Source organism: Glandiceps talaboti, chromosome 22, assembly GCF_964340395.1.
Source record: "Glandiceps talaboti chromosome 22, keGlaTala1.1, whole genome shotgun sequence".
Taxonomy (NCBI): Eukaryota; Metazoa; Hemichordata; class Enteropneusta; family Spengelidae; genus Glandiceps; species Glandiceps talaboti.
The window spans coordinates 10,330,247-10,352,571 of record NC_135570.1 but is presented as its reverse complement, the minus strand read 5'-3'; the positions used below and the strand labels follow the sequence as shown (position 1 = coordinate 10,352,571).

The following is a 22,325-nucleotide window of genomic DNA, read 5'->3' as shown; positions in this document are numbered from 1 at the left end:
ACTTGCATTGCATACCATGAAATCTGCCACAATTAGACAGCGCCCTCTCAGTCACATAAATGACTATTTTCAACACAACTCTTATAGAAAAATGTTAGTCTACAAAACTTGCACTTTTATTTTACAATTGATTTGAGAATTTCCAAATCTGAATCTCAAATAAAAAACTTGAATAATATCTGTTTATCATATCACACATTTTACAACAATATAGAGTTTAGTATGATTTAGAGATAGTTTGCAAGACAACAAAATATTCCAAGACGAGTCTGGCTCAATCAAAATCTAAACAACAGAGATATTTGTAGAGGAAGTTGAATCTGAGACATAACTTCCTGAAACTGCCGGATTGATATGAATGTAAGCAATTGAGCGATTGGTATGAATGTTAGATATAATATGCTGCAACAGTTGAGCCATTGGTGTGAATGTTAGATGTAATATGCTGCAGCGGTTGCAGCATCAATGTATTCCTGTTCATGATCTACATGGTAAAGTATATCAGCTAGTGTATGTTCTACCATTGACTCTGATGCCACACTCTGCATTGGTCTGTATTCATTGGCAAGATCTTTAGGTGGGTACTTGAAATCTGGACCAAAGTTTACAGACACCTGAAATAAAGGGAGAAATAACTACTTATTTTGATACAACAACAATGGGTAGATTTATGAGTCACATTCCTCGATATTACCACTTACTTTTCATATTTTACCCGGCTAATTAAACATTTTTTGCTACATACCTGGCCAGATAACTCTTTTCCATACCTAAACATTAATCTATAACTGAGCTATGCCTTTAAGAGGGTGCGGGTAGGGGGAGGGGTCTGATGAACACTTGGTTGGTAGAACATAAATTTAACAATAACATTATACTTTACAATCTACTCTGTATAATTCCACTGCTGTGATATATCTAACTCTCACTTTCATTTCATTCACTGAAATCTGGAGGAGATTTATTGGTATGCCACCAAACGATAATGTAATTTATCCACACAATTAAAGGTGCTAAGTTTCAATTAGGATTACATGGGATCAGTCTTTTGTTCTGAGCAAACTTTTTCTGCCAAACAACCGGTTTTCACACCTAGATTGTAATAATCTGAAGTGGGCCATTGATCTTAGAGTGCTATCAGAATACTTTTAACTTTTATCTACAATCTCCTTAGTACCTGTATAGATTTCATTCCACAACATCTATTATAAAAGTTAAATACAAGTACAAAAAAAAGTGTATTTGATGTTCAGTTTCACTCTCAACAGAACATCCATCTGGACACTTCAGCCCATCCCGATGACCGGAGAACGGAGATATAATAAAAATACATACTGTGGCATTCTTGTAAAGTGAAATGGCTGGGTAATAAATGCCTTCATAGATGTCTTCATATGATGTACCCTGAGGAACACCATTCTTGTAAAACATTATCTGCAAGGAGATTAAGTACAGTATTCTTGTCAAATATTACCTACACAGAGAATCTATACTGTTCTTGTATTTAAAAGATATATCATTTACACTGTAACAACAGGAAAATACAAAAGAATCTACAAGAAAATAAACAATTTTCTCTTAAAACATCTGTGAGGAGAATATATACAATGCAGATGTTTACATATCAATAACAATTTGTGTCACGATTTGCATAATATCTGCATATAAAATGCACGTCTTCAACATCAAGACATACTCTGACATGTTTATATTTAACGTAACATACAAACGTGTACATTGTCATCAACCATTTCTCTTCATGTGAAAGTATTATTATAATGTTGTCATTCAAAGATTACTAAAGCTCAAGGATGGTAAAACACTTTTGAAATATGACGAAACACTGTATATGTATTTATTTTGATAAAAAATGTCTCAAGTAGGACTCTGTATTTTTAGATATTAGTCTTACCTTACTACCATTTGTTGTCTGTAAACCTTTTTCTGTTTCCTGCACAAAATCTTTCACTTCAAAATATAAATGACTTTTGAATTTGATTAATGCCTGTAAAAGGAGAAAACAAAACAGAAGTTAAGTAAGCAGTTATAAAACTATTGATGAAAGATGAATGATTTTATATTTGTAGCAAATATAATGATTGTTATCTTTTTTTATACTGAGTAGTTCTTTAAGTATATAAACACTTATCTCCCAAGAAGTCAGTGAGGGCAATCCCTCATGGGTTCAGTGTTATTGGGACAGATAAGGAGAATAATTGGAATTGTCTCTGAACAGAATCAAAATCAGACTAGATAAAAACACAATGCACAGTAATAATTCATCAAATAAACCCTAACACTACAGAGAGTGTCTGTCTTCACTGTTGGGAACAAAGACTGGAATACCAATGAGAATTAGACCAAGTCACATACTACATACTACACACTATGGGTTGTTGGGTGGCTGAGTGGTTAACTTCCTTTCACTATTGCAGTCTGGGCGCAAACCCTCCTGGTGCCAGCTACGTTTGATTGATAATTTAACCAAATCTGTATGTAAGAAGGGTGATGCTCACTTTGACCCTGTCAAAGAACCCAGGTTTTCTCCAGGTAAATAAATTAAAAAAATTGTTCAATGGTCACCACTTAAGCAGCACCCTAGTGCCCTACTATTAAAGCTGGAGGAACTGGTGTATCATGGGGGGGAGACAACAATCTGTGGTATTCAGTAGAGTCAAACTGAGCATCACCCTTGTTACATACAGACCTGGATAATTTTTTAGTAAATTCAACCAGCATCAGGTGAGTTTGAGCCCAGACTGCAGTGGTAGGAGGCGTATAAGCTAATCGCTCATCCACCAGCAATCACACCATGACTGGGCTTGAACCCCATTTGAATTGGTAAGAAGTATTTAGTCCACAGCAACTGCCCACTCATCACATCATCAATCAATACATTGTGACAACAACTTTTAAAGTTACATGTACCTTATCCTTGCATGTTACAGGTAGTAGTTTGTTAGCCTCTTCAATATCTGGGAGATCAATGTAAAATCCAACTGTATCTCCCACTCCAAATTCATCACTGAAATGTTTGCCTTTACTCTGATGGAACTTGGTTCCTTTTTTACTCCTCCAGGAGTAGCCAAATTTATCATATCCCAAGGGTGCTTGTAAGTTTCCTGTTTCAAGGAAAAAAGAACATAAAACTTTATCTTAAGGAAGCTTGTAAATTTCCTGTCCAAAGATACAATGTAGTTAAAATTCAGCACAGCCTAAGGGTATGTGAAATTTTCCTATTTCATAGAAAGTAAAAATAGCACCAAAGGCATAGTGCAAAAACTGAATCCATACTATTACAACCATAACACCAAAGTCAAGCACTTTCTGTATGTACCACAACCATTTAAAGCATCCATATCAAGTGCAAAAGTATACTGTTTCATTTGCTAATTGACCACATTAGAAAGGCCACATGCTAGGCTTGTAAATAAACCAATTGAAACAGTATATTTTTATACTTGATATGAATGCTATAAATGAGTGCAGCACATACAGAAAGTGCATTACTCAAGTGTTACTCGTAATATGAATGCTATAAACGAGTGTAGCACATACAGAAAGTGCTTTACTTCAGTGTTACTCATAATATTTTATAAAATCTAAAGAAGGCATTCCTTCTAGTATGTAGAACTACCAAGTAGGTTATTATGATATTCAAAATAGTTTGTATCTTACCCAGACTCTGTGCCCATCCAATCCGACATGAAGCCTCTGTAGGTAGTTCTTCTACAGTTGCCTCCCAGTACCAAGACCCCCTTGATACACCATGTGTAGCTCTAACCATACAATAACCTTTGTCACCAGTCACTGCTAGACGATCATCAGATATCTTCAACTGTGGAGCTACACAATGACAGAAGAAAGACACTTATATGAAAAATATATCATGTTGCAAGAATCAATATGACAATAAAATATACAATGTATTTACTGTGGAACGGTAACTTAGAAACGAATGTGACGTTTCAATCTGGCTTATACAGACCCTGATATCACAATGATTTATTTATTCAGCTATAATGTCTATTTTAGTCTGAAGAGTCCAGCCGTTGATCTGCTTCTGTAACCACTCACTACCAAATTATATAAGCTGAAGGAATGCCTGGATCACTCAGGCTATGTCACTTTCTGAAACACTGTGTATGTATTTATTTAGTTGAGAAAGTCTATGTCTCTGTTTACTGTCCAAATACAGTTATAGTTAAGTCTTGTTCAAGGGTACATCACATTTGTAGATACAAAGTCCTAGATTGAAATCTTTTTATTTCAAATACCCTGGTACTTACTCGGTCACTATAATAACAAGAGAAGTATTGTTACATATCCCAACACTCAACTTTGAAAGAAGGTTCTCTTTGAATGACCAACATGCAGTCTCTATAACCAACATTTCTTGGATTATGCATGGCAAGTATTACATATCAAAGTATCTGTAGTAAGTTCGAAGTTGAACATTGCATAACTGAAGTTGAACGCTTCATCAATCTTGCTTTAGTCAGGCAGCACCAATACACTTTGCATAACAATGCAGTTCTTCAACATGGAATTTTACATTATTGAAACACTAGTCTACACTGTTAAAATATTGTGAAAACAAAACCGAAGCTTTCCTCCACAGGTATGGATGGACATAAGCTTGTTTCGCTTCCACCAAGTTCAACTGTTTGTAGTGTTTCAATAGTTCCGATTTCAATGTTTGATACAGTTACCTGCACAGTAATCTGTAAGGTATGCCATGACAGGGCGCCCTCACACATTGGTCAACTGCAAAGGAGGCCAGTGAGGGGGGGAGTGACACAGTGTATCTTACCATCTACCTACACACAGATAAACTTGCATCAATACTTACCTCTGTCATGCAGTGCCAGTAATACTTCTGATGACAATGCAGTTCTGTACAGGTGGGCTGGGATAGGTTTTCCTGCCCATTGATCTAAATCAAAGGCAGCACTGGGTGCATGTGGATCTGGTTCTGTTAACACATAGCGATAACCATCTTTATTGAAAGGATGTTCTAATGGGTAACCATGGGCTGGTAATCTTTGTGATGAACTTAGATCACTGTGAATACAACAATACATACACTGTAAAGTCAGCATTCCTTTTGGTCTAAATAAGGCCATACTTGGTGTCAATCAATGTCATAGCCAGATATGTTCTAGTCTAGCCCTACTGTGGTAACACACACACACACACACACACACACACACACACACACACACACACACACACACACACACACACACACATTCACAGATACAAAAGCAAGCATGTAAGCACGCGCACACACACACACACACACAAAGAAGGCAAGCACACACATTCATTCACACAATTTGCTAGCTAGAAAGGACAGACAGACAGACAGACAGACAGACAGACAGACAGACAGACAGACAGACAGACATGGTTAAACCAAGCTGACCAACTTACCCTCTTGACTTCTTTGAGACTGCACCAGTTGTACTGCTATCCAATGCTTTCCTTTTAGCACCTCTACTTTTACTAACAGTGGATGTTGTGTTACCTGCAATGTGCATAGACATAGTATTTATATGTGTTACCTGCAATGTGCATAGACATAGTATTTATATGTGTTACCTGCAATGTACATAGACATCGTATTTATATCAATCTGATTAACAGAACTATCATAAAGTCATTAGAGCTGTGAAATACATTAGCATGGGACAAAAAACACGTTGCATCTTTACGTTGTGCACCTTTCCTTAAGAAATGAAATGAAACAAAATTAGAAATTTACCATTTAATTCCACTTTAAACTTAGTAGTCTTACCATTTGTTGATACAGTAGATGATAATTTCTGGCCATTTTCAACTCCCTTGTAACTACTGGACAGTTTCAAATTGGAATCATAATGTGGGACTATGTTTGCCAAGTTCTGAAAGATACAAAAGTTGAGTTTAGTTCATCTGAGTTGAGTTGAGTTGAGTTGAGTTCGAGAGAATGATATCTGTTGATAATAACAATTCCTCAAGTCCTGCATGCAAATGATATGCAAATGAGGACATGCTCGTTGTTCTACACGATATATATTGTCATTTTTATGGAAATTTGTTGTTTCATATAAACATATATAATGATAACAGAACCCTGTGCCACTTGAGTGCCCGTGTGGGTACTCAGGAGTATTTGCATGAGTGCTTGCAATGTTTTCTGCTGCACTTTCACCTGCTATGCTCATGAAAGTACAACCACAGAGAACTCGACAACCATTCATGCAAATACCCCAAGTACACCACACTTGAACTCAAGTGTAATGAGGTTCTGTCATAGTATGACTTGTAAGTGAGGTGTGAGCTTTTTCATTTTTTTGTTTCATCTTTGTGTCCAGTCATACAACACATGAAAATATCTAACTACTTACTCTAATTTTCAGTGACTACAAATCACTTACAATAACATGGTAAGTGAACTTACATTGATGTGGTAAGATTACTTACCTGGTCTACCAAACCAAACAACGGATAATCACTTTCATCTGCCATATCATCTGGTCTTTCCTTGCACAGAAATACATCACTGTCTTTGATCTGAAATGAAATAACAGAATGTCTATAATTGTCTGTATAATCACAAAATAATCATCAAACAAAAACGAATGTGTATATGTGTACAGAAATACATACATGCTATGGTGAATATATTGTTCATGGTTCCAAGAATCAAAAGGACAGTACAATATAGATACTTTGGAATGGTAAATTGGACACAAATGCAACATTTCGATCCGTCTACTACAGACCTTGATCACCCAATGATTTAGTTATTCAGCATTGATATCTCTCTGTCACTCTCTCGGGTCTCACTACATATATGCTACACACGCATACACACATCCCACACACTGACACATAAAGACAGTCGACATGAAGTTACCACACACTGATTCTCTATATTTTTCACACAATATTATTTTATTATCGACTACCAGTAATCTAAACATGCCTAACCACAACTGTAATACTTTGTTGTGGATTTTCAGAGTTGTTTCACACACATTTCATTCACTGCTTCATGTAACCAGTGGCCATGACACAAATTTTATCCCTCACTTTGCCAAATCAGGTACACCCTCTTGAAATGGCTGGAACTTCAGTAACCGGTATATGGCGTATTTGGCTTGTGCATGTTCAAATGTGTCATGTTGGTCTCATACAAATTATATGGTACAAATGATAATGTTGACCTACCATTGTTTTCACCATTGTAATGTGTCATGTTTGTCTCATAAATAATATGGTACAAATGATAACATTGACCTACCGTTGTTTTCACCATTGTAATGTGTCATGTTTGTCTCATAAATAATATGGTACACAAGTAACATTGACCTACCATTGTTTTCACCATTGTAATGTGCCATGTTTGTCTCATATAAATTATATGGTACAAATGATAACGTTGACCTACCGTTGTTTTCACCATTGTAATGTGTCATGTTTGTCTCATAAATAATATGGTACACAAGTAACATTGACCTACCATTGTTTTCACCATTGTAATGTGCCATGTTTGTCTCACTCTTCTGGGCATAGTTGTTAAAATTTCCCAGTTTTTCTCCAGGAATGGAATGATTTCTTTGTCTTTGGAAAACATAGTCTTTGGTGGGTTGTCATTCCGATGTTGTACCACAAGGTTGGCAATGGCAGTTTGGCACATCTGACTAAAACCTGACAAATACAAAAATAGTGCCCATGGCATTGTAGCACAACTGTACAAATTATATTAATTTTTGAAGTGTTTACCATCAGAACTATTCCGTCATCGCTATGGGTGTGGTCTTGTTGCTAAGCATACATGATCATTTTATCATTGTTTATCACCTTGTCTACCAATTCATGTCGCTTTTGCAATATACATCATTTGGCTGTTGCTATGGGCATGGTCATAGTTGCTAGGCAATTTCATAACTAGAGACTGAAAGCAAAATCCCCATCAAATATCAAACTAATCTTCCAAGTGGTTTTTGACTTTAAAATTTTAAAGTGGCCATATGGATGAGGATTTGGTATTTATTTTAGATTTTTTATTCATAAAACAATTTTAACATGGCTTCCAACTTGAAAATCAATATGAAACACCATAGACAAAGTCTGTGTTTGTAACCCAATAAATTGCAAACGGTTAATAAATGTGTAAAATTGTTGTTATTGTACGTACAACAACAAACTTTTACATATTTTTTCAGCTTTTTGCAATGTATTGAGTTACAAACAAGGACTAGATCTATGTTATTTCACACTGAATGGAAATACTGCATTGTAATGGAATGGATGTGTTTTAATACTGGTTCATGTACGTACAATGATACATGTTATTCAAACTTACTGGCTTGTTTCTTTGAGAAAATCTCAGCTCTGCTTACACTACAGAATCGACAGTAGAATACATAGTTGGTCATGAATGGCACACACTTCCTGTAAAAATAAACAACAACAAACATCCGTCATAAAAGACATTTACTTTCTGCAACAACTAAACAATAAATTTTATCAGTCAATAAGATTAGATAAGGATTGCTGGCCAGAAGAGTGAAATTGCAAGGTTGATAAAACTATATATGAGGTGGAGGTGGAAGATGAGAAAAACATATTATGTTATCCATAAATTGAATCTTTTGTTGGCATTATGCAGGCATTATGTATCACATGTAAGCTTGTTGTAAAGGGGAATGCCACATCAGGAAATAATATATTTCAATAAACTTTGGGTTCTGGAGAATATTTTCATGATTTCACATCACATAAATTTTGCTGGATTACCAAGAAACTCCAATTTGAAACATTTTGTCACCTCTATTGTTCTCACAATGACCCACTGTTGCATCATGGGACTTAACAGACTTCCATATGTATTAGATGCATGCTGAATAGTCATGACTATTTATCTAAAGGTAATAAGCACTTAGGAGTCATGAATTTGTTTGTTATCTTTTCCTTTTAATGAAAGAACATGGTTACTTCAGTAGGATTGTTACAGCTCACTTGAGAGACATAAGTTTGTTTTTCCAAATTCATACTGGCTGACCATGTCAGGTGTTTATGCCCATAGCAGCTAAACATTAGTTTTTAAAAGAGTTTGTCCATGAGATAGTTTTGATAGGGCACTTACCCAAGATCACATTCAAGTTTACTTTCTGGGAACCACTTCAAACAATGAGCACACTGGACTTCAATGCCAGCTAGGGTATGCTCATAACTCCTGTAAATTGAAAGGAAAGATATTGTCAAACCTAATATTACCATACCAGTGTTTTTGTTTAAGTGTAGTAAGCATGTAAAATCTACCTGAGTACTCCTCTATCGTTTTACTGGGGTTCCCCACCAAAATGATATACAATGTATTGGAAACTCTGCCAGTTTTACCATATTCCCCCTTTCTGTTACAGGGGTTCCCCAACCTTAGCAAAAACACTGCATATTGAGATCAACAATAGCCATTGTAAATGATGGATGCGATGGGATGTACAAACTTGACATACACATTTTTTAAAGCTTTCCACCAAGTGACTCATTCTATTGCATTGTGTTGCAATTCTGTAGTCAATACTTTCCAAAAAGTATTAAGAATGGAACATTATGTCTACAGAAAGGTTCTCTCTCTCTCACATTAACCTAAAAGAAAGGACATCAATTTGGAATTTGGAAAGAAAACTATAAAATGGTGAGATAGCAATATAGACTTGAATCAAAGCTGCAGTATATGAAATACACTGTGATGGTTATGAGTGCAAGACAGTACATTGTATATACATGTAGTAAATTGTAACAATTACCAGCACACAACTCAAAAGTCTAGTTGAATGTGTTCGAATCAAATAGGGGGATGTACATGTATGCCCTGGTTGTTCTAGAAAGTGAGGTGGTGTATTCCATTCTGCTCTGTTTGAAGTACGAGTCAAACCGTTCAAAGTTGCCATTAACAATGTTTCTGGTTTTTCATGAACTATGTTTGTGCAAGGTCAGTTACAATTATAACATTCCACAATAGTTTTCTACCTTCAGTTGGAAAATTACTGTGACCTAGGGGCTTTGTCACATCACTTTGCAAAGTGACAAGACCCCTTAAGTCAATCGTATTTCCTTGGTTAAATGAAGACTGATATCTAATTACATACCCATAGGTAGTTTGTGTATTCAACAACTGTTTTTGTAACTCTTCTATGCCTGGGGCATTTTCTGATGGACTTAGGGATGATGCTGATGAAGACTTGGATAATGATGCTGTTGCTGTAGTAGATGTTGTTGAAACTGTTGATGCTAATGCAGGTGTAGTTGTTGATGTGGTTGACTCAACAGTATCTGTTGCTGCACTTTCTGACTGTGTTGCTGTTTCTCCTTCTGGTGTTGTTGATGTCACTGTCTCTGATTCAATGACAGAACTTGGCTTAGCTTCAGGTACATCACTTGATGTTACAGTGGTTGTTGTGGTGGTAGTTGTCATTGTCACATCAGTGGTTGTGGTATCTGTACTCACAGTTGTTGGTGTATCTGTTATTGATGTTTGTGTATCAGATGTTTCTATTTTTTCATCCTCCTTTTTCACATCGCTTTGAGTTGATGGTTCATCTACCTCCATTTTGTCTTCCTTCGCTGCCACGTCTTCTGTTGGCATTTCACTGGAACAGAGAGTTAACATGTTGAGGTGACATTACACAATTAAAGCCCAAGTTGCAAGAAAACAGGATATACAGCAAGTTATCTAGATCTGTCTCATGTCAAAAAGACATTTTATTACATCTTTGTATTTTGGATTTTCAGCCAGATTGCAATTAGTGTCTCTACACATAATGTAACTATTGTATTTTTTGTATCAACTTCATACACTGTATATAAATTTACTTGTGATTGCATTTGTCCATTTGTTTCTGCTCAATGGAAAAAATGAAACTATGATGAACTGAAAATGATTGAGGGGGGGGGGGGGGTTGCTGTCAAGTTGATCATTGTGAGGCTAGCAGATTTTCAACTCATACATCAATAGCACTACACGTCTAGTTTAGAGACCACTATCCGTGGCATCGAATCTCAAGATCTCTCTTAAAGAGATGCACTAGTCAAGTTACTATACGCGTAGTTGTTCTTTTTAAGGAGACAACTGTAACAGGTATAGGACAAGACTATAATACCATGGGTAGATCGAGACTACTACACACTCACAGTCGCTTGTGAGCTAATAGTCTATTCAAGGATGGTCATAATACAAATAAAAACTTTATTAAATATTTAATAACAGACACTGGTGATAGTATCTTTGACATATTCGTAAATCCCTAATCACGTCATTATTTTGTATTATGATCATCCTTGAATACAATATTATTAGCTCACAAGTGACTGTGTACACGCCCCACTTTCTCCTCGTATCATCACAGATGCCTCCCGTAAAATGTGAGTTCATATTTTTGTAGAGTTTTTATGACAGCCACAGAATTAGACAAAAATGTGCATAATTAATTTCCATTTGCAAGACTTTTCTTAATAATATATCCTTTCGTCTATCATCACATGTGGAGTATTCGCCATTCGGTCAGCTGTCATCATTCAATGACCCAAAACACAGCAGTAGTAGTACACGCGTTATGTTGTGGTAATACCCATACATGTTATATTTCAAACAAAATAACTTGGTGTTGAAGATGCAAATTCATTTACAAGCCAGTAAAACACACTTTCACTATTAGGGTTTTGTACATTGATCACAACTTTGCCAGCAGAATGGCAATATATTTATGAGTTTGTAACATTTCAAACCTACCTCGCTTTGTCTTCCGCCATCTTGGATAAAATATCGCGAGAAGTCTCACTTTCTCGCCACCAACGTGATATAAGCAGCCCGAACTAGGTCCTGATTAACTACTACATATTGTTAAAATTTATCGTATTAGGAACATTTAAAATAATTGATGCAGAAAATTATACTTAAATTTTACAGAAATTGAAATATCAAATATTCAATTCCATAAAAACATCGAAGATATAATGTAATACCAAACATTAAAGAGCTCCAATTTTATAATTTGATTTCACTCACTACTTCCTGCAATGATATCATCTGAGGTGGTGCATTGTGGTACATTTCCGCCATTTTCGGACGATCGGAAGTCTGAACTGTGATTCCCGTTAAAATTTAGCCGGTTTCGGCAGAACCCGTCTAGGCTGTACTCGTGTAATGAATTTTCTTTAACAACTTTGATCGCGAGTGTCAATTGCAGTATTTTTACCCGTGTGCCAGTTTGTTGCAGTGAACGATGAAGAAGTTGTTTTCATCTGGTTCTAGTTTCGTCGGTCGTGTATTCACGGTGGGCCGACACCAAGTTACGGTGGATGACACGATCGCAGAAGGTATAGTGTACAAAATTTTGATGTGTTCAAAATCTGCATGATGAACAATTGTAGATGTTAATTATCTTTACGGTGTGCGATTCTTTTACCACAAATAGAGTATGCGCGATGCGATCAAAATTATTTGATCACCAGTGACTTCACGTATCAATCGACCAGATCTAATATGAAATTCATGTTTGGAGCTCGAGGCATCTTCTTTTCATACAACGAGATCTATAGTATACGTTTGTAACCCACCCTTCTATAAATTCTTCTTGAGCACGAAACAGCTGTGAACGTTATCTAGATCTATCAATGCAGAGCACAACAACATGCGTCATTCCCTTGTAAATTGGGAGGGTTGTCGGTTGGTACAGTTGTTGTGCAAAACTATGCTTTTGAGACTATAATCCGTGAATCACATGTATGATTGACTCACATGTTTCTAAAAACCCATAGGTGTGAAATCATTACCGTTATAGGAGGGTAAACACTACTTGTTTGTCACTCAAAGAGGAAAACAGTTAATTAACAGACACTATTATTCTCACAACCCTTAACCTATTGTATACGGTATACCATTGTCTTGATTCAAGGTTAGATGATCTTTCATTATTCCATTTAACAAAACAAGTAAGAGTGGAAAGGACAGCTTAGATCTGCCACTATGTGGTCATACATGTACATGTAGAGAAAACTTTGGTATGATCAATGAAAGGATTGGATCAAAGTCATAGATTATGATAGATATGATGTTGTAGAAGGTTTGAAGAAAAGGATGACAATAGCATATGTAATGCTCACAGCAATGAATGAAAAAACATTGAAATGCACAGCATACAAGTTATGAAGTTCAATTTGGTGTAATATGTCATAGATCTCGGAGGGAACTCTCCAAGATCTATGAATACTTTCATAAGGTGGTTTATTTCATATTTTTTTTGTATTTTCTGTCATCTTGGTACATTTGATCAACACACATCTACCTTTTCTTTATGCACATAAACAAAAATTGCCAGCCTTTTCTGATCATTTTCTACATCTGGTAACATTTTTTTTGGTCAATTATCAAAAGTGAGTTAGTAATGATTTTTCAAAAGTTGAGTAGAAATCACAGATGTGCAGTCTACTGTATATTTGATTTTTACATTCATGTATTGAAACACTTTAAAAAAAATAACCCAATCGATACTTTTAATTTAATATATAATATGGAAACAATCAATTAAAGATGATAGAATATGTGTTTGATAAGGACTGTGAATGAACAAAAGGATCTTCAAGAATCAGGAAAGATGACCTTAAAATTCTTATTGTATCTGAGGTCATAACCCCTAGGTTCAGCAAATGAAAAGACCCAACAGCTGTGAAATCAAGGTAGTTTGCATGAACATCTGTCATTGTAAAAGGAGATATATGAAAACAACAAGTAGGAGCTCAATTTAAATGTTATGTTAGAACACCTGTTGATGATAAAACCAGGAAAGACATTATGATGTTGTCTTGTACAGTATCTGGGTATATATCAGTAACTACAGTTGTGAAGCTTATGTATGTAATAAATTAATTTTACAAAGATCTTCAGCAGAGTACAGTCTACAGACAGTGTTTTTGCAAAGGGGTTGGAACTCCAGTAGGAATTGGGATATATATATATAGTACAGCTCGCATATCATCTTATCATAATTTTGATGGGGAACCCAGGTAGATTTTAGACACTCACCACCCTTATCTCATATTAAAACACAATCAGCCAAGATCAATGCAATATTTCTGTATGATGGTCTCCAACCCTACTATAATGTATATCTTTACCACAGACCATAGTTTGTAGTTGTTTCGTTCCATTTTGCCTAGCCATTCTATTTTTATAATTGTCCTTTTATAATGTTTGTGTACTTGTTGTAACTGAAGTTCATTGCAATGCATGATGTTGATGGTATTCCAGGATTTCCCCTAAGGCTTGTATAGAGTAGTGGATTCTTGGGAAAACATTGTTTAGGAAGAGATAAATATATTATCTGATGTTTGGACTTGAAAAAAACAACAACAGTTAATTCATGCGTACTACATGTATATAGGCAAGAACATATCACGATCAAATTACAGCCAAAAAGGTTGTTTCCTGCTTTGGATTATGTACTAGTTAGAAGGAACTACCACAGAGTAAGATCATCATAATTTAAAACATGACGTATAAAATTTAAAATGCAAAGAAAAACACCCGTTCTATAATTGAAATGTTGAAATTCATTTTAATTGACCTTGGAACATAATAACATAGTATTTATACAAATTACAATATTTATGCATATGAAGTGGTTGGAAAACCATCATAGAAATCGTGAAGTCTGATCACCTCTCTCTCCATCACTCAGGTGATATTACTAATTCCTACAAGTCACAAAATGTAACTTATTTGATTTTAAGTGATGGTAAAGAAAATCCTTTGAGCCTCTCACAACACTGATCTGATAGTCTATGACCTTAAAATGTAAAAGTAACATTATTTATCAGTATTGTTTGCTGAAGGTTCTAACATAGATAAATAGATACAGTGGGTGTAGCCCTATACAAAATAACAAGACTTACATGTACAATCCCGTGTATATTGAATTTGGAGAAAGTGGGGGTAGAGTATATATATATTTACAATTCATATCATTCTCTCTCTCTATTGAAAATCTGAATGATGTCTGTAAAAGTAAAACTCACTGTTGATAATTGCATTGTATTTAGAATCAATAATATTGACACAATCTAAATGTAAGTAATGGAAATGTATTAAATGCCATTTGTTGACCAGGCACCCATGACGATTAGGGAGATACATTTGTCATATCTTATAGCTGTAGGAAAGATAGTATCAGAACAAGGGTATGGTTTCAAGGCAGTGTATTTAACATGGATTGACAAAACATACACATTGATGTGTGTAGTCTAGTGCTATCCTTCATTGAATCTAAAGACATTAGATATGATTTGATACCATGTTGGCATCCAGACTAGGATGTGTACAGATGAACACAAAAGTTGAAAGTTTTCTAAAATGTCTTTGACAGTCTGAACTTAAGTAAGACAAATATATTATAGCTGCACATTCTAACCCTAACTGTGTGGTTCATGGTCACACTGTTCATCATTGCATAGAATTGCCCCAAAGTCAATCATTTCCAAGGTCAGAATTAAACACTATGGCATGTACATGTATTGGGTGTGGTGAAGAATTCAATGTGAAAAGTGCTGATCTTATCTGTGTGTTTTATGTAACATTAAATAGACACACATTGTGTTACTACAGCATTGGCAACTTATCAAAGATGACATCATTCACATGGCGTACATTGTACCAGTGTCAGGATGGGATGTGTTTTAGGGGGTGTGGCATTCAGTTGTACCATTATTTACAGCTTGGATATGGATATTATTAAAACCATTGCAATAACAAATAACAAAACTTGTAAAATAATTCTGTGCTTTTGATCTTGCATTTCAGTTGGTCTAGTCAAATTTAATATTTTATGCAAGTCAAGTGTACAGATTTCACCAGATTTATTTTCTCCTTTCAGTTACCAATGTTAACTTGACAATTCTTGAAGAACATGCTGCTTGTCATATGTGATATCGTAAACCTCAGTCCTGGAAATTTTTGCTAAAGATTTTTTAAAATTAAAATCTACTCAAAGCTTGGGTTGTTGGTGGAGTGGTTACATGTAGCTTTTACACCTCTGACCGTCTACAGTCTGAATTCAAACCCGCCCATCGTCAGCCTGGCCCAGTTAGACGCTGTCGAACAATGCAGGTTTTCCCCAGGTACTCCAGTTTCCTCCTGATTCAATAATACCAGGGCACCAGTGTACTGCTCTGAGGTGACCATTCAACAAATTTCTGAATTTATTTGGAAGAGTAAAGATTTTTTTTTTTTTTTAAACACTCGTCAGTCTGTCTAGTATGTATCAAGTCATATCCTCTTTCTAAATATTCTTAGAGTAATGCAATATACAACTAATATAAATTGGGTTAGCGACAATACTCCAGCTTTGCATTCTGGCTGAGGTTACACTGAAATCGCCAGTTTGTCAAGTACATGTACATATTCAGCCAGGTATGACCTGTTTCCAATCTTGTTTGCACAAATATAATTATGTTAAATATTAACTTAATGATGTCAGATGCTGTCCTCAAGTCTCAGTTCCATCACAACTTACACCAGACAAGACATGTAAGACTGACTAACCAAGTTACTTTTACATTTGTGTAACATGCATATCCACACATTTCAGTTTACATATATCCACACATTTCAGTTTACAATGTATTCCAGGCACTTTGTTGTAGCATTTTAGAACATGAAATTTAATCCCTAAATCATTAGAACCATGGTCTTTATCAGTACATGTAAACAACAGACAATGCAATTAGTATGTTTGATGTAGGAACACTATTACAGATATTAGTATGTGGGTTGCTAGGTTTCAAAAAATAGAATGACAGAAATTCTCCTGTATATGACATTTCATGACATTACAGTATCTAACAGTCAAATTAATTACATCAGAAAGACATTATTATGAACTTGAGTTTATTCACATTCAAGTACTTGTATGCATGTCTTTTCCTTTCAATTGTAATTTTACAGGCACTCTTTATTCAGTCACTACTCAATAATGACATGATTATTTGTAAGTCACTTTTCACACTGACTCTAGAATATATGTACATGTATAACAGTATATTATGATTCTGAAAGCACTGCAGTTTATACCAATAATCTTTATTGGTTCAGTATACAATATGGCAATGCTATGTAAACCAATAAGTCATATTCAGCATTAACTATAGTGTATGAATGTGAGAGCACTGCAGCTAAACCGATTCCCTTCAGATCAGGGTCATGTCACTATCTTCTGTGAAACCTTATATTTTCCTGCCTGTGTACTCCATGGAGAGACTTAGAGTGTGTTGCAATGGATACAGTCCAAGGCTTTATATTTACATGCACAGTGTGAAATCACCAGTCAATGACTTGACCACAGTAAGTACATAGCAAGGACATATATTAGCGTGATCAAAATACAAACTTTGGTCTCAGAGTGATTGTATGACTTATTTTAAATGTCATTGGCTCCTGATGGTAGTTATTACTTGTGTATCAAATTTTTCATTGAATCATAAGAATAAGTTTATAATAATTTCATAATCATACTCAGAATTGTGCAGATATGAAAGTTTCTTTATCGCATTATTACCTGTAGTTGTACACTAACAAATATAAGCCAGGGGTGTCAAGAGAAAGGGATTAGGGTAGTCTAGACTGTAAGATACGTTGTGATGTTCCATTCCGTCACAGCGTACCTTACAAACTAAAGGCATTCTTGATGCCAGGAATCCCCAAAATGGCTGAAAACATGTCAAGCGCAGTAGAATTTTTTTTTACAAGTTTTCAAATTGAGATGAAGGAATTTATATTGATTTGATAGTTTCTACTCTATAAAGTATTTACAAAAAGATGAACACAACATACACTGTATCTGAAGAATGTCAATCACATCAATTATAGAATTACATCTATTGAACTGAATAACAACATCTGTAGAATTAAATCTGTTGAAATCATCATTAGTTACTGAGGCACTACGTCATCACCCAAAATCATCTCGCAGTAATCAATACTAACTGTATTTCAGACAGTCTGACTGGACTTTTCTTTCAATGATGACCCAAGAGATTTAGTCCAGTCATTCAGCAGGTTATCGTACCTTTCAAAAGTATTTCATATTAATGGGAATCAAATGTCAGTTTTCAAAAGATTTGTTTCATGAGGAGACAACTAAAAGACTTCTTCTCAACTCAATTTGCAAAATTTGATAAAAATGTTAAAGCTGCACTTCCTGTAACTGGAGTAGTATTTCAATCAGACAATCAAATATATTTTCTGAAAGTTATTAAAATACCAATAATTAGATATTGTAGAGGTCAAATTTATCAATAAGTAGTGCAGTAATAATTTGAAATTATAATAGCATTGGCTTGGACTGCTGATTTTAGGATGCCGACACAAAAATCGATTTTATTGTATCATAATATGTGTACAGCTGCAAAATACATTTACCCACTGGTGATTCACTACTGTTCAGGGTGTATGATATTACAAGTAAATCATTATCTCTAACAAAATTACAAATGTAAGGCTTATTTTACATTGGATATGCACAAAATAACTATGGCAGACCAGGTTTTATATCGTGTAGATCAACCTGTGGTATGGAATCATCTCATCACCCCAAAGGGAGATTTTAAGATTTGATGCCATGGGTAGCACTAGACTAGGTTGTTACTTTATATAAAGTTGTGAACCCTAGAGATCAAATGAAAAGACCAGAAATCAAAACAAAAAGCAGTGGTGTATATATATATATATATATATATATATATATATATATATATATATATATATATATATATATATATATATATATATATATATATATATATATATATATATATATATATATATATATATATATATATATATATATATATGTTGTAAAATTTGTCTTGAGCATTGCTGAATGAAATGTATGTGAATTTATTTCTAGCATTCCATTCAAGTGTGTTGTACATTACTGAAATCTTATGAAGAAAATCAACAAATGTATAAGGTTTATTTATGTACATGATGCATGTATCTGTCAGAATCATGGTACATATTAGACTAAGAAATGTCGTGTCGCTCTGCCCTAATGGTACATGTATGTATGTAGTACATTTACATGTAGAATGACATTGACCTTTTGAAATGAAGTGAGTGTAGGGTATCTCATTTGAAGAACACAACCTTGGTGAAAAGATGGACTCTTAGTCCAAAGCAACATATCAACATGGTTTCCAAATTAGGAAGTATCAAATTAGTGGTGATTACCACACAGAGTTATGTTTAGTATTCTTTATCTGGACAAAGCTGTGATTACTCATAGGGTGGGGGTATCTATTGCATGCAATCAGTGCTAGAGGATGAAATGTTGCATGTGTGTCCAGGCCAACATATTGAATTCAGATATATGGTTCCTACACTAAACCATAGAGTTCACATGCATTGGCTTCTAATCTGATATCATCTAACATACAAAGCAAGCCTATTACAATGTATGGCAGGCCAGGTTGTATACATGTTTTGTATATAGTCTAGAATAAATATCTACCCTTGGTATCGAATCATCTCTTCACCCACATAGGATGTTGTGTGAAACTGAATATTCCAAAATATCCTATCGAAATATTGCATGGACGAATGCTTTGTTAAAGCCTCCTGTCAGACAAGATGAAATGTACATTTGAAATCACTTTACAACATGTCAAAATAAAAGTATATGTTGTCAGTCACCTAGCCTAATAGGCAGTCACTGTGAGGGAAGTCCTCTTAATGCAAGACATGTAGGTAAAGTCTCCAAGGTTGTTTTCCTTTCTAAATTTGTGGTACTTCAAATGTACAATGTAGTTGTAGAAATCTATGAATTTTTTACCAGATTCCCTCTGCTCCCATAACGAATCTCCCTAGCCTTTGCAAAACACTAAATTCTAATCGTCAGTCAGTATGGAAGTGGTCATTGTGAAACTGTCACTGAGCACACAATCCTTTCTAGTGAATACAATTTTATACTAAACATTTATGATAATTAGAAACCTGAAACTTGTAGAATATCTGAAGGATATTTTGAATAGTACTAGTACTGATCAATCCTGTCTTTATATAATTATCATCTTCTTTAGGTGGATTTGCCATCGTTTTCCTTGTCAAAGGTGTATCGGGTAGGAAGTATGCCTTGAAGAGAATGTATGTCAATGAAGAACATGATTTACAGATTTGTCAGAGAGAAATTAAGATTATGGTAAGTCTTTTCCTCTTTTTCATAGACTCAAAAGATTCAAATACTGTATTGATTGATAGAATGAGTTTTAATATATGATCGGCTTTTAGGGCATTTAAGTTGTATGATGGATGGTTGAAAGATATCAGCTGATTATAGAAGTGATTAACATGTTATGTTGTATAGATATAGTGAGCCATTAGGTGTGAGTAACTTACCAGAATTAGGTCAACATAATTACTGTAAATTACTGTTCTATATTTCCACCTGCCTGCATATAAACTCACTCTGTTGTTACAGAGTACACCTAGCTTCTAGCCTTTGCATGTATTTGAAGTTGGTCTCAGAATCAGATTTAGATTGGAGGCCAATCTGAGGAGAGTTTTATATTGAGCCTCAGATTCAGCCTCATGTAGTCTCAGATATGGAAAATTAGACATCCATTAAAACTCGTCAAACAAGTAATACTATCATTTAGACTACAGGAAATGGGCTGACTTCATGCCCACTATAAAATTGTCATTATATATATACACTTAATTAAAATTAAAATCTTTCTACAAGGCGGTGTTACAGAATGATATATTGTTGTAGCCTACCTGTAGACTTGAAGGACTACCTACTTCTACACTATTCCGCTATCATAACTGATGACATTTTAATATTTTGAATTTTTGCTTGTCCTCCCAGTGAACAAATTTAAAAAAAAAATAAAATGTCAGTTAATAGGATAGCAGGTAGTGTAGTAATGATAGTCTTTCAAGTCTACAGGTAGGCTGACATTGTTGGAACCCATGCCTACAAGCAAACACATCAATTTAATCTAGTAGAATGTCTCGGTGACAAGCTGGCCTCCAATCTGATTCTGAGCACATGCTCATCGTCTTTAGGTCATTCAATGCAATATGTCATGTGAGGTTACTGACCTTTGACATGTGACTTGCCACTTCCTGTCTGTGAATCCTTGTGGATTGATTCAATATCTATTAATTTGATTATTCAATGACAAGACACTTAAAGAGTGCAAACAGTTTCTATTCAGTTTCCATGGCAACAATTATGATATTATGTTTAGTGTTGATATGTGACTAGCAGGTTCTCAAAACGTCACAGTATTTGTTAGCATAAGAATAACAATTTGTACAGTTGTACTAAAATAGCAAAGTGAAGATACATGGGACTCTCTGTCACAGTTATGTAAATTATTAACCTTTGAGATTTTCTTTTATTTTGCTGTATTTTTGTTGACTATTCAAAACTAGGTAACAGCAGAAGTATTAGTAATGATTAGTTTGTGAAACAGACCCAATGTATGAATCTCACCATGGAGGTAGAATGCTTTCTATTGCCATGATCTCACATACACTAGTGCAATATGTATCTTGTGCAATCAGGGAAGCCATTAGGATAATTAAAGATAGGTTCATTAATTTATTCAGAACCAACTTTTTTAATCAAATTGCCATACAACTGTTTTCTCAGCAAACATCTAATGCTAATCCAATATAGGTATATCATTTGGAAGTCTTACATGTATATAGCAGTCCTCACAATGTACAAAGAATGTAGTCTAGTTCCTATACAGTATCATTATGATTTACACCTCCATTCACACCATGTTGGCATCCAAACTACAAAGAATATTACAATGTAATCCTCTTTATCCCAAATAGCAATAGAAACCAGGCCAATAGGAATTTTTAATTTTTAATTTTGATATTGATTTTGATTTTGAAATAATGAATTCAAAATCCCCATTCGCATGGATTCCAGGCTAAAATAGTAATTACTTGTTTACAAATAACACCTCCTTGGGAGAAAGAGGATTACCGGTAGTCAGGAAAATATGTTATAGTTTGGAACCATATGGCCATTTCAAGGAAGTCATTGTTGTATATATCATATGTTTGTACCAAGCTAAATATGTCTCAATGTATAGACTCAGTTCAGAGTACATGGTGGACAAAATTTTGATATCAATGCTGACTTTGAAAGGTAGATTAATCTGTTATGAAGTTCATCGTACAGTATTAACCAATCTGATAATTAAAAATCTGATGTGGTGAAACTTTACATGTAAAGTGTCTTTATGTACATCTATTT

The 22,325-nt window shown here is 34.8% G+C and overlaps 2 protein-coding genes across 2 annotated transcripts in view; one reads left to right on the top strand and one right to left on the bottom strand.

Moving 5' to 3' along the window:
- Nucleotides 1-353: 353 nt before the first annotated feature.
- On the bottom strand, nt 354-11,795 carry LOC144452114 (set1/Ash2 histone methyltransferase complex subunit ASH2-like). Its single transcript, XM_078143134.1, has 14 exons — nt 11,786-11,795; nt 10,146-10,646; nt 9,140-9,229; nt 8,357-8,445; nt 7,511-7,698; nt 6,469-6,558; nt 5,801-5,906; nt 5,437-5,530; nt 4,853-5,064; nt 3,679-3,846; nt 2,929-3,122; nt 1,913-2,005; nt 1,336-1,434; nt 354-614 (listed from the first exon to the last, which is right to left on the bottom strand). The coding sequence occupies exons 2-14, from the start codon at nt 10,640-10,642 to the stop codon at nt 432-434; spliced, it is 2,103 nt and encodes a 700-aa protein (XP_077999260.1). The 5' UTR covers nt 10,643-10,646; nt 11,786-11,795; the 3' UTR covers nt 354-431.
- Nucleotides 11,796-12,138: 343 nt separating this feature from the next.
- The window catches only part of LOC144452001 (uncharacterized), a 41,570-nt gene continuing 31,383 nt past the window's right edge, over nt 12,139-22,325 (top strand). The window contains exons 1-2 of the mRNA XM_078142972.1: nt 12,139-12,372; nt 20,125-20,243. Coding sequence (XP_077999098.1) covers nt 12,279-12,372; nt 20,125-20,243 — 213 coding nt within the window. The 5' untranslated portion in view covers nt 12,139-12,278. The remainder of the gene's footprint in view (nt 12,373-20,124; nt 20,244-22,325) is intronic.